The 20002-nt window shown below is 28.9% G+C and overlaps 2 protein-coding genes across 3 annotated transcripts; one reads left to right on the top strand and one right to left on the bottom strand.

The window, feature by feature from the left end:
- Positions 1 to 3896: 3896 nt before the first annotated feature.
- LOC111030931 (L-xylulose reductase-like) lies at positions 3897 to 19371 on the top strand. Of its 2 annotated transcripts, none has more exons than XM_022310666.1 (6): positions 3897 to 4055; positions 15863 to 16079; positions 16924 to 17167; positions 17946 to 18060; positions 18786 to 18996; positions 19133 to 19371. In XM_022310666.1, the coding sequence occupies exons 2-6, from the start codon at positions 15917 to 15919 to the stop codon at positions 19234 to 19236; spliced, it is 837 nt and encodes a 278-aa protein (XP_022166358.1). In that variant the 5' UTR covers positions 3897 to 4055; positions 15863 to 15916; the 3' UTR covers positions 19237 to 19371. The 2 variants fall into 2 exon arrangements, with proteins under 2 accessions (XP_022166358.1, XP_022166357.1); XM_022310665.1 differs by lacking the exon at positions 3897 to 4055 and adding an exon at positions 14163 to 14273.
- On the bottom strand, positions 7245 to 8327 carry LOC111030919. Its single transcript, XM_022310653.1, has 2 exons — positions 7998 to 8327; positions 7245 to 7394 (listed from the first exon to the last, which is right to left on the bottom strand). The coding sequence occupies exons 1-2, from the start codon at positions 8325 to 8327 to the stop codon at positions 7245 to 7247; spliced, it is 480 nt and encodes a 159-aa protein (XP_022166345.1).
- Positions 19372 to 20002: the final 631 nt, after the last annotated feature.

Here is a 20002-nt window from a genome sequence, read left to right on the forward strand (position 1 = left end):
TGTAGATCATATTATTATATAATGGATGATATTATTTTGTATATTGTTTTTGTTGTTTTTTTTTAATTACTCATTATTTGATCACAAAGGGCTAACGAGTACCTGGGTAAGCAACAAAGGTATGTTTTTGAATGAGTGCAGTAAAAACATTTTGGAATAAAATATTATGGCGTATATTCAAAACATTATTTATGAGTATGTGAATTTTTTGATTAGGTTAGCCATTCTAGATAAGTAGAAATATATGTACAGGAACTTACGAAATGTCAAATGATCGTCATGCCTAGTGAATACCGCCGTCGCCACAGACTGGCGCCCGTGGTCGACGAGAAAAACGATGAACGTACAGCGACTAATTGTTGTAACCCTGGTACAAGTATTCAACTTTCGGTGCCAAACACTACATCGACGTCGTGCTAATCAGTAGTTCGGAACAGATTTCAGAACTATCCAAAAATCATTCCTAACGAGTAATGAGCCACGTATTAAGAATATGCGGGTCACGGGTGTATAATATTTGCTCGCGCATTAATTGTACTTTATATATAGTATACTGTATACACATTATTTAGAATATTCCATGTTTATTTTATCAGAATCAGAATTTATTATTATTACAATTATTGACGTTACCAATCGTCGTTAAATGTTATATCTGAAATAATTTCGGGTCTACGATTAATACAGAGGAATCTGTAGAGTTTAAACATTGCGTAGTGCAGAGATGGTGAACCTATGACAAGCGTGTCACAGAGTGACACACGCACACTATTTTAGTGACACACACAAATGTGTAAAAGTTTGATAATTTTAAAGTTTTTGAAAAAAAAAATGGAAGGGTTATCGAACTAGTTGACACGCAAGGAAAACAAAATCTAACCAACATTTTTATTTGACACACTGGTACAAAATGGTTCGCCATCCCTGCCATAGAGTGTAAAGGTGTTCTATTTCATATAAAATGTATGTGCAGCGTTCTTTCACAGTTGTAGGTACGAACACCAACTGCCAAGCGCGGATATTGTTTGTATAATATTATTGAAATACTCATCTGAACATGCATATCTTACTTGAGATGCTAAATACTAAAAAAAAAATCGTGGGGGGAGATCTATTCCCCATATCCACCCCTTAAATGCTTCACTGTTTGGGGGTTTTGTTTCAACAGGAAAAGTGGCTATAAATGTAAATGTGCAGCCACAAAAAAATGTGCAACTAACACCATCCCAATGTACCGGGAGCGCGCATCCTGTTCATGAATTCCTGGTATTCATGAACACTATATTTGAACCTCCTACGTTGATGGTCATTTATTTGGTCACCAGGCCGAACAATAAATTATTATTTAGATTAAAATTAATCCGATTACTGCAGCGCCATCTACTGCCGACAAATCATTTTCTGATGCGTGCATGAAGAACCAGCTCTAAGTCTGTGAGGGGCTACTCATTTTCTTAGCTAGATAGCGCTGCCATATATACGATTTTTATTCGCACTGTATTGATATCTTCCTAACCGAAGTCGATAAAAAATTTTTCGCTTTGTCACAAAACTTGAAAATGTAATACAAGGTTCCTTGTAATCTGTTGTCGATGGAAATTAAAAAAAAAAGTCGAGCGTAAATCCAGAATAATTTTTTACGAGCGTTGAAACTTAGAATTTTGATAAAATTCGTAAAAATCACGAAATTTAGCAAATTATTTTGAGCTAGAGATTCATACAAATCATTCTATGTATATCTAAGATTCAAAAATGTAATACAAGATGCCCCACAAAGTTGTCAAAATAATATTGATGGTCGTCTTCGATCGAATTGATCGCGCCAGTAAAAACCTTATACAAAAAATGTGCGGTCGGAGTACCAGGGTCTCATGCCCTAGTCCGCACTTTTCTCTGGATTCGACGGCGGCAGTAATTGCTCGGTACTCGTTCGACGACCGTCACGATCGCCGCGATGCGTTCTTGTTGCATTCTCCTCGATTCTATAGACTACACAGAGCAAACACAGCGAGTCGAACGGAAGCCGCGAGTTCTCGAGCAGGTGTACGTTGTGTATTACAGACCTTTGAATATTTGCGATGATGAGTTTGATACCCACTAATACGATACGGTCTAATAACTAATACGGCCGATACGGTTCCTCGTAAGTTGTTGTGAATGGAAATTAAAAAAAAGTCGAGCGTAAGTCCACAATAATTTGTATGAGCGTTTAAACTTAGAATTTTGCCAAAATTCGTAAAAATCACGAAAATTAGCAAATTATTTTAAGTTAGAAATTCATAAAAATATTTCTATTTATCCAAGATTTAAAAATTTGGTAAAAGATTCCTTACAAGTTTATCTACCTTTAAAAAAAAAAAGAAATTCTACTAGAAAGTGAGATTAAATTTTTACGAGCGTTTGAAGTTGACATTATTACAACATTAGATATTCACTCGATTTAACGATTTTTTTTTGATTTTTTTGTAATTCACCAACGAATTACTATAGACACTTGATTGACACAAAATATTCTGACTCGCTTTAGGCTGTCGACGGACATTTCCATTTTTTTTTTTCTATAAATGTCAATACAATTTTATTGGTTTAGTCATAAAGTATGAAAATTTAATACAAGACTCTTGATCACTTGTTATAATAATAGTTGAAAAATATTAAAAAATACATAGACGCGATTTTTTTATAAACATTTAAAGTTCAAATGTTGACAATATTTATCAAATTTAACATTGAAAATAATTTTGTAGTTAAAATGTATAAAATGTTCAATTTTCATAGCTAATAATTGAAAATTTAAAACAAGGTTCCACTTAAGCAGTTTTTCCATAACTAAAAAATTTAAGAAAAAAAACAATGCAGTTATTTTTTTATAAATATTTTAAGTTAAAATTTGGACAAAATTGCATATTAACACAAAGAATAACAGTTATCATTTTGTTGTAATTCGGTTCCAAAACAGCCCGATTTTACATAGGTATATTTAATATATTTCCAACATCACTGATTATTTAAGAATAATATTAATTCAACTCTTCGCCTACCATATTAATAATAAGTAATAATAATATGAAATATCCTAGACTGGCATTCCATCTCCACTCAGAATTATTTTTCGTATACAATGATATGATATCATCGAATTCAAATATAATACCATCCATTACAGCGACCTCTTAGACACCTGATATATAGCAGAGCTACATCCACTTACCCGCTTTTTATAGTTTATTAATATTACGGATAGTAATTTATTTTTATTTTAAAAATATGTCATGTTAAAATAAATTATAATTTGTATATATCATATAATAGTAGGCATTAAACTAAATAGTATTATTTTTATTAAGTAAACAGTCAATACAGAGTAAGTATTTTTTGTTTAGGATTATAATTTAGAGTTCATAAGTTATATTTTATCTGCATATACCTAATGTATGACCATAGAATACTATCGCACTTATATAATATACGCATATTATCGTAATATTGTAATTACGTCATCACGTAATATAATGATCATAATATTCTATATAATTTTTTTCACAAAAATAATTAGGTAAGTATATTATACGAACGTAAAAATAATATAAAACGACTAAAACCAAATACCACTATCCAGCAATTATAAAGATAAAATAGGTTCAAGGTCTATTTCGTCATTTTTTTCATGTACAAAAGTGGTCTAGACGTTTCAGAGTAAATACCTAATATAAAATTACATTTGTTTGGTTATAATAATGACCTTTTAAATCATGACCATACCGGTCATCTTCTTCAGTCTTTCACAGATTATAATAATTAAAACAACCATCATTATGTATTATTATTATTTTATAGTGTTTTTATAAAGTGTATGTATTGAATATGAATTAAATATTATGTATAATACATTTCATACTTTTTTTCAGTATAATAACATAAAGTAACTTTTACTGTTTCTGCTTTATCTTTCGGTGTCTCTTTTTACTGTAATAATTAATGATTTTAAAATAATTAACAATATCAAGGCTGGTCTGGGAATACAAATTGGCCAAGGAGAAATTAGACATTTTGGGGTAATAATAAAATTCAAAAATATTTTTGTTTGGCTTAAAACATTGTTTGGTATTTTTTTAATTTTAATTTTATTACTTAGTTATACACAATACAGTTATTTTTAAAAACATTAATACATACTTTCATTATATGATAAAAAAATTAGTATTATTATCATTTAACTTTTACATTGTACAAGTTATTGGCCCAAATTCATTCAAGCAGCCTAATTTTCACAGGACCAGACAAGGATTGTACATCTACCACCCTAGCCGGTACGCCTATGCAATATATATTTATATGTTTTTTTAAATTCAAAATGTTTAAAACTATTTTAAATAATAATGTAATGTAAGAAATAAAATATATTTCTTTTACACTATAATAGTAGAAATAATCCATCTATCTATCACATTTATACTTTAGGTTTAGAGAAAGTAGATTTTGTTTTTGTATCAATTATGTTGCTAGAGCTCAAAGTCTGATGATCAATAATATTATACAGATTTACAGATTGCGTCATCAACAACGAGTACATTTTTTTTTCTACCCGTACGTGGTGTGTAAGAGGCAGCCACTGTTGTCAAAGTCAAGCCATCCGTCATGTTCCCTAACTTAGTTTAAGTTACTTAAAGGCTTCTCAACTATTGTAATTGTAGCCTGTAGTCATTGTACCAGACCGGATCGACTATAGGGCCCCATATAAACTGTACAATCCTGACTCCCCTTCATAGAGTATAAATATATTTACGTATAAGATCTATGATTCCCACGCACTTAACTCCGTGTCGTCGCTGTGCGTGTAAGGTTGTCTATCGTGTCAAACTAGGCGTGTATGCTTAGTTGCATGCCTATCACTTTAAAGGCGTAATTTGTTATCGGTCAAATATCGATGGGTCAATCGTGTTACTACTTACTATCATACCGTCGAATGTACAGCCAATATAGTTCAAGTTCAACTAAAAACAATTTTTAAGTTTTTCTTTTTGTTATCACATTTTCCATTGTCACCAAACTAAAACACAATTTTTTGAGGATAGTGATATAGCACTTCCTCTTTCTGGATAATACTAAATGGGTATCGTAAAAATAATATTAGGTGCTTAAAAATACGTTCTACCTGTACAGTGTACAGCATTGTAATTCAATTTTTATTTTCTGATGTTTAAAAAAAAAATGTTTTGTAACACAAATAGATGCATGGGTTAAATAATAACAAGTTTTATATTAGTAATAGCAAAATAGTTTTATTGGCTTCGTCGAGAAGGGTATATTACAATGTTTCCTATAATATTATTATATATTATATTATTCGAGGTTACAGGTTTGGGAAGTATTGTGCAAACGGTTCGCCCCATATGGCAATACCATCGAAAAGTTGGTACAGGACCAACGAGTGTACTCATACATCTGTTTGTTACATTATACTGGTAATTAAATTTAATAGGTAGTGTCTTGAAAATATCTTTATATATATTATAAACAGAACAAAGACGTTATTGAATAACAGAGACGAATGCACTTTTTATTACTATAATATGTTGTGTATAAATAGGATACAATAATAGTTTGGCATACGCATTGAGTTTTGTGGAAAATACAACCTCTTTTGTATGTTATATACATATTATATTATTACTATTTATATAATTTTTACATCTTATGGACAGACACCAGCCGCAGTTTGGCCACCCCTGTTAGATTTATTTGTGATAACTCGATGGCATGATGTTCGTATACAGAAATAATATATGCCCATACAAGGAAAAAACGTGGTCCTTACACACAAATAAAACGACAGGTGTTCAGATATATTTATTCAGTGTGTGTGTGTGTGTGTGTGTGTGTGTGTGTGTGTGTGTGTGTGCAGTAAACGTTGTTCCGGCGTCATTGTAGATTTTGGTTACAGAAAATAAAATAGTTGGTCATCATTTTAAATTTTTGACCTACCTATATGGCTGTATTTTATAAGTTTGGTCAAATTAACTGTGTTTATAATATTAATTGTAGCTTACATTTAACGGAAATTACAGAAATTGTATGCTATTATTTATTATAAATTTGTCTCGGACAACGCCATGAAGAATCAGCTTTTATAATTAGTAGTTAGTACAAATATATTCTATATAAAAGCAAAGATCTAAACCCTAATGCAAATCAACAAATTGATAGTTTTTGAGTATTATAGGCTACTTCTCATTGCTTACTTTTTACTTATTATTAATACATTAATGTTGAATATAGTCGAACACGAAAAACTGAAGGTAATTTTTTATTTGTATATCTTTGCAATTGGTTACAGAAAATAAAATGGTTATTAGGTATGATAAGATATAATACAATATTATAGACAAATATTTATGTTTGGTCACGACAATACAAATAAATGTATTGACAATCTGTGCAGTTTACATTTAACAGAGTTTAAGGATGTGAAAATCCATGAGCATTCAATTTTTCACGGGCATCACCGTACAAGATCTGCCAGTACCTATATAATAATAAGTAATATATTATTATATAGGTACATATTTTATTGTTTAGTTTGATTGTTTTCATCGACATTATAGTTAGCTGTTTCTTCGTGAATTGACACTAAAGTTTGATAGAGTAGAATTCGCTATGGAAACTTCAGATCTACAACAAATATAAAGCTAATTTTAGTTTGAGTGTGCGTTATCCTTATCACATATAATATACAGACATATTATAGTATTCGCCGCTTATTTTAACTAACTTTGATTTGATTAACCAATATGAGTCGATTAGACGAAATTCCAAAGAACAAAAATTTAAATGTGAACAATAAATATAGATGTTAATATGTAATATTATTTTGTAATAATAAATCCATCGTTGTGTCGTGGTGGCTACAAATCTATGTGTCAAATCAATATGTAATGATATACTACATTAAAAATTACGATAGGTGTTAGTTATACTAATATTATAGCTGCAACATTCTTCGATTAGAATGGCCAACAACTGTATATACTTTTGTCGAACTTACAAACTTTGACAGTGCGTCACATAATTCACGCGCTTATTTAATATATATTAACCCATAAGCGCTGGAGTTTTTTTATTTACAATTTTAACCAAAATTTTGTTGAAAATGTTTATGTTATACTTCAAAAATGATTGTAAAAAATATATGTTGTCATATGGCAACACACGGCGTTAATGGGTTAAAATCACATATTTATTTCTTACGGTTTGATAGAAGACGGTGTATCTGGTGAATCTATTTCCGGTTCCATGGGACGGTGACTAAATGGTTTGGCGATCGTTTGCTTGAAAATACGATTGGCTGGTTCCATATCTAATGTAGGCATTTGATTCAAATACAACGTCACTACCTAAAATTTCAAGCGATAAATAATCGTGGATACACAGGTACCAATAACCTTTGAAAAGTACAGTATACATTTCCACTACATTTTCTTTATCGAAACTTTAAACGGTTATTTCTTATTAACAATAAAGTCCTTGTTTAATAATATGCAAATATGAGTACCCATCATATTATTTGAAATAAATAACTACCTAATAATGTATTAAATGGCCGTCTGTTCTAATAAAAAAACTTATTTATCTATGTGCAGGTCTTTATTTAGTTTTTAGAATAATTTAAATTATTTGCAATTATGTATTAGAATATTTTAAATAACAATATATTTTATAAAATGTGACTATGATTAAGGTTTTAAAATATAACAACAATAAAACGTAAGTATATAGTAACGTTTTGATAGTCTCCAGTAACATGCAGGTAAACACAATTATTTTTTTGCGTATTTTTTTTTTTTTTTTTCATGATACTACACTACTACCAAAATCGCCTTCCCTCCTTTGATGTTTTATCACTAATCTACTATTTTGAATAGTTTAGAGCCCCTGACATGCTATTCTTTTGCTTACTATTACTATTAAATGTGTTCATTTATAGGTAGGTAACTAACTTTTTTGAAATCGGTTGTTGTGAGATTCTCAATGACTGCATACACATTATTTACGTTTTTGTAATGTAACCAATCATAGAACACATCATACGAGATATTGTCGTCTAGTGGTAATATCATACCAAATCGTGGTAACACGTAATACAAACGATGCGTACGATTTTTCAGTATTTCTGATCTGGCAACTAAAAGTTTGCCCAATGATCTTATATGAGGAAGGCAGTTAAGGTTTATTAATTGTTGTTTACAGTGTACGTGCACAAGGTCCATATCCGAGAAGTGTTCGAGTATTGTCAGGTTCAGAAATTCGGATTCTTTCGAGTGTTCCATTACGTATAATGTGTCATGTATTTGATACCTATTGTGTGACTGCTTATATATAGTATATTGAAATTAAATTCGTTTGATTAATTAAATACTTACTATAAATGTGCCAATTCAACAAAATGGAAGCTAATACGTATCCACGAAAACGGTATATTTACATGAAGTGTTGCAATGTTTTGTTGTGTTTTTGAAAACATACGTTTGAGTGTAATCTGATTGAATGGTAATTACATTAATGTTCAACTTTGTTTCATAACTTATGGGTATTTGATAAATATTTTTATTTCATTAGTCATTAAAATAACAAATCGATTTAATTGTGTGTAAAGTGTAAATATATTATTGTTAAGCTTGTCATAGCACAAAACTAAAAGTTGGTTTGTTGCTGTAGCGTAGGAAAAAAAAACAATGGTTTTTGAAATAAATCGATTTTAGTTTTTGGTATAACTATTAAAAAAATTACAGTAGATACAAGAAACTTTCACTGAATGTTTATATTAGCATTTTCTTTACACCATACAATTTTCAAAACATTTTTAGTCATGTTGAGCTATTTATAAGCGTAATATATATTATATTTTTTAAATTTCTAATTCTTATTAGTTTTTTTAATTAATATTGATTAGAACCGTAATACAAGGTTACCCGACAATTGTTGTTATAGTGAAAATAAAAAAAAAAGTTGAGAGTAAACCTACAATTATTTTTTATGAGTTTCTGAATTTCAAATTTGGACAAAATAAGAAAAAATCATAAAAAAATGCAAATTATTTTGCCTAAGAAGTTCTTAGAATTTTCTTATTAAATCTATGATTTAAATATTGAATACAAGATTCCTCATAAGTTTGTCTAAATTCATCCTTAAAATTCTAGTTTGTTTGAGAGGCGGGGGGGGGGCACGTATAACGCCCCTAACAGTAACGTTTGCATGTATAAATACGCAAATTATTAATCTTATCACAATTTACATAGATCATATATTTGTAATAATTACAATAAGTCAAATAACTTAACCTACATAATATGAATATATTATATTATGCTCTACGCACTAAACTATGTTCAAATTGAATTCGCTCACAAATGTCCATTGCGTTAACTAACCAATCACTATAAACTGTCGATGGTCAATAATCATATAGCTGTATAATTAAAATATATTTAATAATTTAGTAGAAAATAATAAATGATAAATCTATATTTTAAAACAATAGCATGTTTAAGCACGCACATTTGGCAATTGGTATTAGTTGTTTGCCGTTCGCAGACGAATACAAAGGAGATTAGGGAAACGTGAGTATATAGGGATGAAATAAATTGCATCACTGCAAAAAACACATTTTATTAATCCACTGGAACGGGTAAGTTGTTTTTTTCTATAGGAAGACGTTGTTATAATAGCTTTTCTGGGATGTTAGTGATCAGTTTAGTACCTACATTATTCCATACAAATATATACCTCAGTATTTTTTTCGGTCTAACACAGTACAACATATGCCGAGGAACCGAGACATACACACGCACGCGCACACACAGACGGAACACACACACAAACACCCATTGCATATTATTGTGCTGTTAAAAGCAATTCAAGGTCGCTGGTGTCGTCTCGTACAAGATTTGTTCGTCGGCGGCGCACACAACTGTCTGATGGTAAATGTACCTCGCGTTCCGAACAGACTACTCCTTTTTACCTACTGCATGCAGTTAATATATTTTATAACTGGTTCCCAAAGTTATATCACACATCGTTGTAAAATTAATATTAGATTCACCACTCGGAATTTAATATTGCATGAATCCTCAATATAAATTACCTACACAATAATAATGGACTATATTATTATAATATTGGTAACACGTATTGTCTTAACACACATACAAAGAATACCAAATGTAGTAGCCTAAGTTAAAAGCATAGCATGTACAATGTATTTATAAGAATATAAAAAAAATCTTAAAAATATAATAAAATATAATATACGATTTTGACAATTCCACCACAAACTATACTGTAAAATGTCAAGTTCGTGTTCTTAAACAAAATGAACGCGATGATTTAAATTATTAAATGATACTATAACGTTGAATTTAATATTTATATTGTACAATATTATATTGAACTCAATTTTCAATGGCATCGCCTATAACAGTACCCGTGCACTACAGTACAAAACGATAATAATGCCTTACTATACTACTTTAGTTAAATAAAGAGAATTATGAGCATAATAAAATATTTGATTTTTGTGCTTAATTAAAATGTTTTTTTTCTTTTTACTTTTATTCGTTTTATTTTATAAATGTCTGTATTATTATGATATGTGTGGCGATAAACTGTGTGCGAGCCGCAGTAACTTAATATATATATTTGTGGGCCATTGGGTCATAATATAGTCATTAAATGTAGTCTTGGAAATTTTTTATCGGCTTATAACGTTCCTGATAATATCTATAGAAAAACACTGATCACTTAAATATTTAATATAAGCACCGATTATCATTTGGTTAACGTTATAACAACTTATATTTTGTGTCGGTGCTAATACCAAATCATTCAGTTACTTCACAGTAATATTGTAGCCTGTAGGTATCTAAAATGCGAAGGGTTCTGAAATTCAGGCGTCAGTTTTAGTTCCCACCCTCGCTCATAAATCACAGTCCCACTTCATATGGTTATAATGTTATATGTATTGAACAAAAATACTTCTTAGGAATGCGGTTTTTTCTTTTTTGAGTATCCTGCAGGTAGTTTAAACACCACATGAAATTTATCCGTTGTGTAGACCCAATAAATATATATATATATTATATAGAACATATATACTTCTTTGTCTGCACACCCTCTTTTCGTATACACGGTCGGTCGCATTATATATATAATCTCGCCACCATCACAACCTAACCAGCGTATATATACCTATATGTACAGTATTTTTTGTTATATTTAGAGGGTGGTGATTTATATATATTTCGATGTCGGCAAATAACCATTATGTTTACCGACTGGCAATGGCAGCTGCAGCATATTGATGCCGGGAAAAAAATGACCATATATAGGCATGACCATACAAAATAAATTATATATATTATACGATGCCTATCGTCTCATTTTGGGTCGAAAGTATACATACTATACATACTATACATACTATACATACTATACATAGCCACCAGCCAATTAATTATACTATTATATAGCTATATTCTGATCCTGTGTTAAAAGGGGGGTATTTATGTTATACATATTTCTATATTACCTATATGTTTTGAATGAATATCCTCTCATGAACTTGGTCGTGTAGAATATTGATAAATTACTAATTCGGCCCGTATCTGTGGTGAAAACTTTGTGTTGTCAGTTGAATATGTTCTAAATATAGTCAGAAAATTGTATTATCCTATCGTCTTGTAGTTGCTATGTCATTATATATTTATATTGCACTTAAAACAATCTTCAACCATATGATAACTTAAAAAAGAAACTACAAAATATAATTTTAAATTATTACTTTTATCAGTATTGTTGCGTTATTGTAAGCTTTGTTTAAGCCTAGCTGCTGTATTTTCGTGTAACTACCAATTTTGTTCAAGATGAAATCATTTACTTCAATAGAAAGCCAAACATATAATTGTTATCTTGCAACATTTTAGATAGCTTTTCCAAATCAGGATACGACCGAGTTTAACTAAATTTTAAGTTATTTTTTTATGCAATCCTACTTAATGTCGAAATGCCTGAAAATAGAATTGTGTAATCTTTGATGGTATAGCAAAATGTAATAACCACAGGTGAGACTAATTTATTGTACAATAAACAGTAAATAGTTGATAATATAATTACGGAAAACTTTTGATTATTGTACCATCCACAAAATATTTAGTGAATGCAAGCACTTTTAAAATGTTTAATTTAGAGAAACCTTCTATATCTATTTCTTTACTATTAACTAACAAAAATGTTCATTTTTAATTGTTTTAAATTCTATGTTTTCAAAACTGTCGTGTACTCGTGTAATTAAAAAAAAGTGGCTGATAATTTTAGTAGGATTGAAGTTGGAGCATTGCTTAAATTTATCAACTTTACGCCCTGAGTAGTTAAGGGTTCAGCATCAGTGTTTTTTAATTTAGAATTAATGAATTTAACCTACAGCCACTTTCAACGTTTTATTACTTTCGATTTTCATATGAAGTTCATTTTTATTTAATTGAAAAAAATATATAGGTATTAGTAAAGCAAATTAAAAACAAGCTACGATCAAATGCTCACTATAGCTGCTAGTCATGTTATAGTAGTGTATAATATATTATGTACATCAATCAATCAAAGATTAATACTTATCTTTAAAACGTACAGCCGACCGGAAGTCGTAATATCTCAGGCCACTATTTACATAATATGGTAAATAAATTCTAGTTAATAGGTATTGACTCCTCTCATAACATTTTAATTTTTTTATGAAACTAAGTATTTAATTTAATAGCGAACTACATTTTATTGATTTAATGAAACAGAAAATAATTGTAATGTAAATCAATAAACCATACTCCATTATAAAGAATGAGTTTAAATTAAATTCACATAATACAACGACGAACAACGGATAAAAGATTTTTTTTTAATGCTAAAGGTTAGGTTAGGACGTAAGGTTATAATGTCTATAGTTTAGTACAAACCAGTTTTTAATCTACATCCTATGCTCATTACAGCAAAGAAGCGTTTACACACATGACGCATGTACATCAATTAGGCCCCAATGTCAATTTAGTGTAAAGTATAACAACATAGACCATTACATTCAGAAGAATCAATTTTCCTCAATAATTTTTAACATTATAGAGGGGGGCCAAAACTATGTATGCACGGTTTGAGCCCTTTGTGCATGGCACGGCACTCTGTGAACACTTAATTTTTGAGGCACTGCCCGTTTGTCTTGAATTTTGTTTTACAATGACATCAGGTATAATATTCTCGTGTCTCTCAAATACGAATACCATTTATAGTAGCTGTTTCCATTTTTTTGGTCTATACATTACTTTTTTTGTCTTCTTTTGATTTAAAAACACATTCAATATCTTCCTAAAATGTCCAAGAGTCAATTTCATCTATTGGTAAACCTATTGATGTATCAGGTATGCAAGCACACCTAAAATAAAAAGAGGTGGAGTGGTGGACAATCGGACATCGCTCAATAAAGGAGATTGACTATAAATATTTAAAAAGATACATAATATGATTCAAATAAAATTATTTTTAAAAACTATTGTTAGGACTCTACACTGGCATTTGTAATCAAATCGTCTTACAACGCGTATAACATATCAAATTTAGCAGTTTGTTTTTTAAAAAGTTTTGCGAATATAATGAAGCGTAATTTAAAAAGGCTCATAATACTCTCTTAAAGACAGAATTGTAGTAAAAAACCCACATTCAAAAGCGGGATATGTTGTTACTATCAATTTTCATTATATGTCGGCTTACACTAATTTTTAAACTAACGAAGCTGTTAACGTGATCTGCTAAGCGTAAATTTAGTATGCTACTCAATTATATTACGGAGACAACTAATATCTTTGTACGTTCCTCTTAAAATATATTTAATCATACATACATATTATGACGTATTTATTAAAATTCCTAGGTATTGATATAATTATTAATTTTGTTACCTGTCAACATTTCCGGTAACTTATTTGTACCTAGGTATATTAGAATGTAAATAGCCAATTCCTTTTTTATCATAATATAACGTAAATTAATAATATAAAATATTATATCGGCTACTTGCAGTAGTCTGGTCATTATCCACCAGGGCGCGTCTACTCAACTGTTTTTCTTTTCTATGGTTGTTGCCTCTTTACCAATGTATCATCCCGTCGCCGTTCATTAGTAGTTTCTCGTACGTAGCAAGTAGAGTTATACAGATTATTGCTTTCGGCTGGTTTGCGGTAAGTTTTTTTTGTGTTGAAACTTTAATTTTTTTCTTATTGCCTGTTGTTATTCTATTTTATGGGCATTTCAATCACATAATAGGTAGGTAGATACACAATATATTTGCGTAGTTACGATAGGATTGGTTTAGATAAATTTAATAAAGTTCGTTTCATTAAAATACAAAAATAAAATATTATTTTAATTCAAACTATCTTGTGTATTTTTTATTGTGTGTCGTTGTATATTTTATCAAAATTAACCAAACATATTTATAAATGTAATGTAATGTTTGTTCACATTGTATATTATGTAAAATGTAAATGTTAGGTTACCTACACCGCTATTACTTTCTTTAATGTGTAGTTGTAACTTGTAACTTGTAAGTGTTCCCCAAGAAATAGAATATGAATAAATTAATATAAAATGTAATTATTTTGATGTAAATAAGTAATAACGTAGAACCTGATTTAAATAAAACTGTTAAACATTTTAATAGATAGGTAGATAGAAAAACTAGTTCATTGATTTTTTTTCTCATTTGTTTTCAGATATTATTATATTAATTCCTATTCATAAAGATATTTAAGTTATTTTCAAACGTGATACAATATCAACTAAAATAGCATTGAAATTAAAGAGTTAAAATTAAAAGGGCTGTATAGAATATGGTACAAGTTAACTTTACCAGGACACACCTCAGGATTTCGAATTTTTTTTTTAAAAGACGTGTTTTCAACTCTGATTTCGGTTATGTTTGAATTTTTTGAGGAAACCATTATTTTGGAATTTATTGCATTCCAAGGTTTGTCATTTTAAGTTTATACGTATGAGTACCACACTACTTTACTGCCTCACAGAGTACATGATTAAGCACATAATTTGCGAGCTTCACTCGACAAAAAAAAATCGAATATCCCTCGACTTGTGTAAAACTTCTTGGTGTAGGTCTTTGAATTGAACAACGTTGTTGGATATTTCAACAGACTCGATGACTAGTCTGTTAATCTAACATAAGTATTTTACAGTAATATCATGGCTCCGCGTAAAGTAGTGACAAATCGTAAAATCGCTTGGAAACTTTGGAAGGCTATACTTCCACAAAAAAATTCAATCAGTTTCAAAATCAGCGTTGAGAAAAACACTTTAAAAAAAAAATGCGAATTTGTGAGGGGCGTAGTAAAGAGCATTTTAGCTCCTACCTTGCTTTTTTTAAATTTATTTTTCTTACTATTTATTGTAAAGTACCTAGGTAATACAATTTTTAAATTAATTTATAATAAGCAGTATTTACTTATATAGTTATATTAGGTATTAAATGAGTTATGAGTTACCAGTATCTAAAAATGTATAATTACAAAAATATAAATATATTTTGAGTAGGTACTTTAATCAGTTTAATTACCTATATTTTTTTTTAAGTTAATTATATAATTATAATACTTAGATATTTACTTATTGTTATATTCATAGAAGTGAATGTATATATCAGAAAATACGTTAAAGTTTTGGATTACACAAAATTAAGAAGATTACAACACAAATATAATATAATTTTTTAGAATTAAAATTTGTATAAACTTATTTTATGTTTATTTTGTTACAGATAAATTGATAAAGTAGAAGCTTAATTTATTAAGTCCGTCAAAAATTTAACAAAATGTTCAAAATGATGGGTTTCTTAAGTAAACTACCGCATAAAATAGCTGGACAAAATATGGCCGTCAATATTATGTCTAGAAGTATGGCTTGTAAAAATGTACCACAAAAAATGGAAGATTATTTCAAAAACAAAAAAATTATAGTGACTGGATCTTGTGCTGGTTTGTTACACAATTAAATAATAGACAATATCATATATAAATATACAGATAAGTGTATATGTTAAAGTTAAACACAGGAACAAACTTGTATAGGACAAATAGGTATTATAATTTATTATAGCATACAGTTTATGCTCGAGTATTTAACATAATATAATATCAACATAAGTGTATGAGACTGTTTGAGAAGTTTTCATAAAAAATAAACACAATTAAAAACAAAATTATATAGGTTTTTTTTATTTAAAAATTGTAACCACCTTTTATAAGTGTTTTAAATTTCCGCACTGTTCCTCCAATTTGAATTTCATAAAAACTCTGATAAGATGAAAAGCAGTTATATAGTTAATTGCCCTTGATATTACTCATGCCTACGTAATTAGTCTGTTCATTATCTGGAATTAAACCTCTACATTTTAAAATTGTTTATCTAAAAAATACAGGATATCGTCTCATTAAAGTTATTAAAACATTAAATTAAAATATTTTCTAATCTTGAACTTTTTGTTAATAACCTTATATTGACTCCTAATAAAAAGTATTTAAAAAATAAAATAAAATATTAAAATAAAAATAATAAAAATAATATTAATAATTATAATCAATTTAATTAATTTTAACTATATTATTATTATTTGATTAATTAAAATATTAAACCTAAGTGTATTGTGATAATACTATATTATTTAATGTCATAACCACTTAATTCAATTTTTGTTTAGTTATAAATAAATACAATCTATTATAAGTTGTATGGCTTTTTAACAATCAACTTGTTTTTTAAAGCCGATTGTTGAAAACTATTTGATGAATAATAATAAACCTAATATAATTTTTTTCTTAGGTATGGGCGAAAAAATTACAGAGAGATTACTAGATTTGGGTGCATTTGTTTACGCAGTGGTAGAGAAGGAAGAGGGAGCTGCTAAAGCATTACCAAGAACAAAACAAATATTTTGTGATGTTTCAAATTGGGAGGACACTTATAAGAAAATGTATGACATCGGACCAGTACATGGTTTGGTCAACAATGCTGGTGTGGCTGTTATAGAACCATTTTTTGAAGTCACCGAACATGGTTGGGATAAGTTAGTAAAATCTTAGTTTTTATCATATACCTAGTATTTAAATCTTTAACAAGTAAGTTCCTATAACATTGTGATTATTAGAACTTAATATTAGCTTTCATCATCTGTTCTGTAGATAAGAAGACTTCTCTGGACATGTATCCCCTTTTCATGTTACCCCAAATTTCTTTTAAATTAATTTTCAGGTATTTAGATCAGTGTTTATTAACTGTGGGAACCTCTAGAACGAATATTCATTTTTTCGTAATTTTTTTGTAATGAATGGTATTACATTTGAATTCAATAATACGTATAATATTATAATCTTTGTATGCGAAAAACTATTTTGAGCGGAAACCGTATGTCAGTCTGACAGTCTAGGATATTTTATATTGTTACTACTTATTATTAATACAGTTGCCGGTATGTTGGATTGATATTATTCATAATATTATTCTTAAATTATCAGTGATGCTAGAAAAATATTAAATATACTTATGTAAAATTTAGGCTGTTTTGGAACCAAATTACAACAAAATGACTAAAATCGTTATTCTTTGTGCGAATGTGTAATTTCGTCTCAATTTCTCAATTTGAACTTAAAATAACTATAAAAAAGTTATGTTTGTCTATTCTTTGATTTTTGGTTACATAATTAACTACATTACCTAGAACCTTGTAAATTTTCAATCCTCGGCCATTAAAGTTGAACATATTTGTATACATTTTTAACTACAAAATCATTTTTCAACTTTCAATGTTTTAAGTATTCCAAATAAATGAAATATTTTTTGTTCAGGACTTTGAATGTTAATGCCAGAGCCTTAGTGAGAGTAAGTCAAGCAGTGGCCAGAAACATGATTGATGCTGGTATCAAAGGATCTATTGTCAATATTTCTTCGACAATTTCAACTGTAAGTTATAATAATGAAGTGCCTACTATAAAATTTGTCACAATGACTATAGTATGTACCTATTTAACTACAGTGGCGTAGCCAGGAATTTCAAAGTAGAGATGTTAGGAAAAATAACAACCTACATTGAAAAAATAAACAATAAATATAATTATAAAAAAATAATACCGAATTTGTCTATAGTAATATTTATATTTTAAAAACAAATTTAAGTATTAATTTATATTTAAAATAAAAAAAAAATGTCTACAAAATAAGTATTAAAGTAAATTTTATTTTTACACTATATTATTCGTTATATTTACATGGTAAATGTGATTCCGATTAACAAATAACTATAAATCTAAGACAATTATAGTTCGTTTCATCAATATTCAATAATCAATCTTTTTAAATCACTATTTTATTATAGTTATACATATGGCTACGCCACTGTCTGGCTATAAATAATATATACATATATACATAAATACCTAAACATACCATACAAGGTAATATTGTTCTAACAAAATAACTTATAGGTAGTTTAATTTATGTTCTAAATTGTGTACATGCACCAAATATTTTCTTATAAGCGTTGTACATAATATTATATTAAAAAAACACAAAATGAACACGTCTTACTGCTGTCACATTAGGTGTTATATACGTAGGTGGTAGTTGTGTCTTATAATATTATCACTGGACCACAATATGATTTACAATATTTACTTTTAACTTTCTAGAGAGCCATACCCGATCATACAACATACTGTGCATCTAAAGGAGCTGTGAATCAAATAACCAGAACAATGGCAATCGAGCTGGGTAAATGTGGTATCCGTACAAACAGCGTAAATCCAACTGTCGTGTTGACCCGTATGGGTAAAATTGCATGGTCAGATCCCGCGAAATCCGAACCCATAATGAAACGAATTCCACTGGGCAGATTTGCAGGTTTGTGTATAATAGAATTCTAAGAGTGTGTTGAAATTGAAACTTATCTAACTAACCTAACCTAACCCTCGCTTACTCGACAAAAATATACAAAATATATAATAATGTTCAATCTTGTGTTAATGTTATATTTTAGAAACCGATGACATCGCGAATGCTGTGATTTTCATGCTCAGCGACTATTCTACAATGGTGAACGGAACATCCCTCGTAGTTGACGGCGGATTCTTGGCAGGATAGACAACTTTGCTGCAAAACAAAATTATTAGAATTCACTAATTCAAAACAAAAAGCTACTTTAAAAAAAAATTTCATGACACACATTGTATGCAATATATTTATTACACGCATTTTACAATAACTCATATCATACGTTTTTGACAATAAACTGTGAATTCTGAAACATAATATGTGTTACATTTTATTTTCAATCTGTAATGTTTTTACAAACACTATTTTTATTCAAACATGAACTGTCATAACACAATCGTAGGTACATAGAGTTTCCACAAACGTTTGATACACTTCGGGTGGAATTTTCTATTTCTATTTTATATAATTTGCACATAATAAATTAATAAACAATGTTCTTTTAACAAATTAGCCACTTGCTAATAATCGTATAACATGTATAAACATGTCTACTGTCCAGTTTGTCTTGATTATCGTGACTTAAGTGTACCTATTTATAATATTATACTATAATCACTACATATTATATTCATTGGCATATGGCCACTACACACAGTATACAATTTGGTATAATTACTATAAGTAGGTACTAGTACTACTCTTTTCTTGGATTATCTATTTTTATATTGTTTAAACTGTTATCATTGATTTTATCGTTATAATCAGTGTTGGGCAAGTTAACTATTTTTTTAACTCGTTAACTTAAGTCAATATAGACAAATGTAAGTCAAGCTTAAAGTTAAAAGTTACTATAATATGTATATAATAATATAAACTAATGTTGATAAAAAAATTTTCGTCAAAAAACTTGTAG

The sequence above is a fragment of the Myzus persicae genome, unplaced genomic scaffold, assembly GCF_001856785.1.
Source record: "Myzus persicae strain clone G006 unplaced genomic scaffold, MPER_G0061.0, whole genome shotgun sequence".
Lineage (NCBI taxonomy): Eukaryota > Metazoa > Arthropoda > Insecta > Hemiptera > Aphididae > Myzus > Myzus persicae.

Coding starts and splice junctions, on each gene's coding strand:
- LOC111030919 (XM_022310653.1), bottom strand. CDS start 8,327: ATGGAACACTCGAAAGAATCCGAATTTCTGAACCTGACAATACTCGAA. Junction 7,395..7,997: donor CAACAACCGATTTCAAAAAA/GTTAGTTACCTA, acceptor TTGAAATTTTAG/GTAGTGACGTTGTATTTGAA.
- LOC111030931 (XM_022310666.1), top strand. CDS start 15,917: ATGTTCAAAATGATGGGTTTCTTAAGTAAACTACCGCATAAAATAGCT. Junction 18,061..18,785: donor TTTCTTCGACAATTTCAACT/GTAAGTTATAAT, acceptor TTAACTTTCTAG/AGAGCCATACCCGATCATAC. Junction 18,997..19,132: donor TCCACTGGGCAGATTTGCAG/GTTTGTGTATAA, acceptor GTTATATTTTAG/AAACCGATGACATCGCGAAT.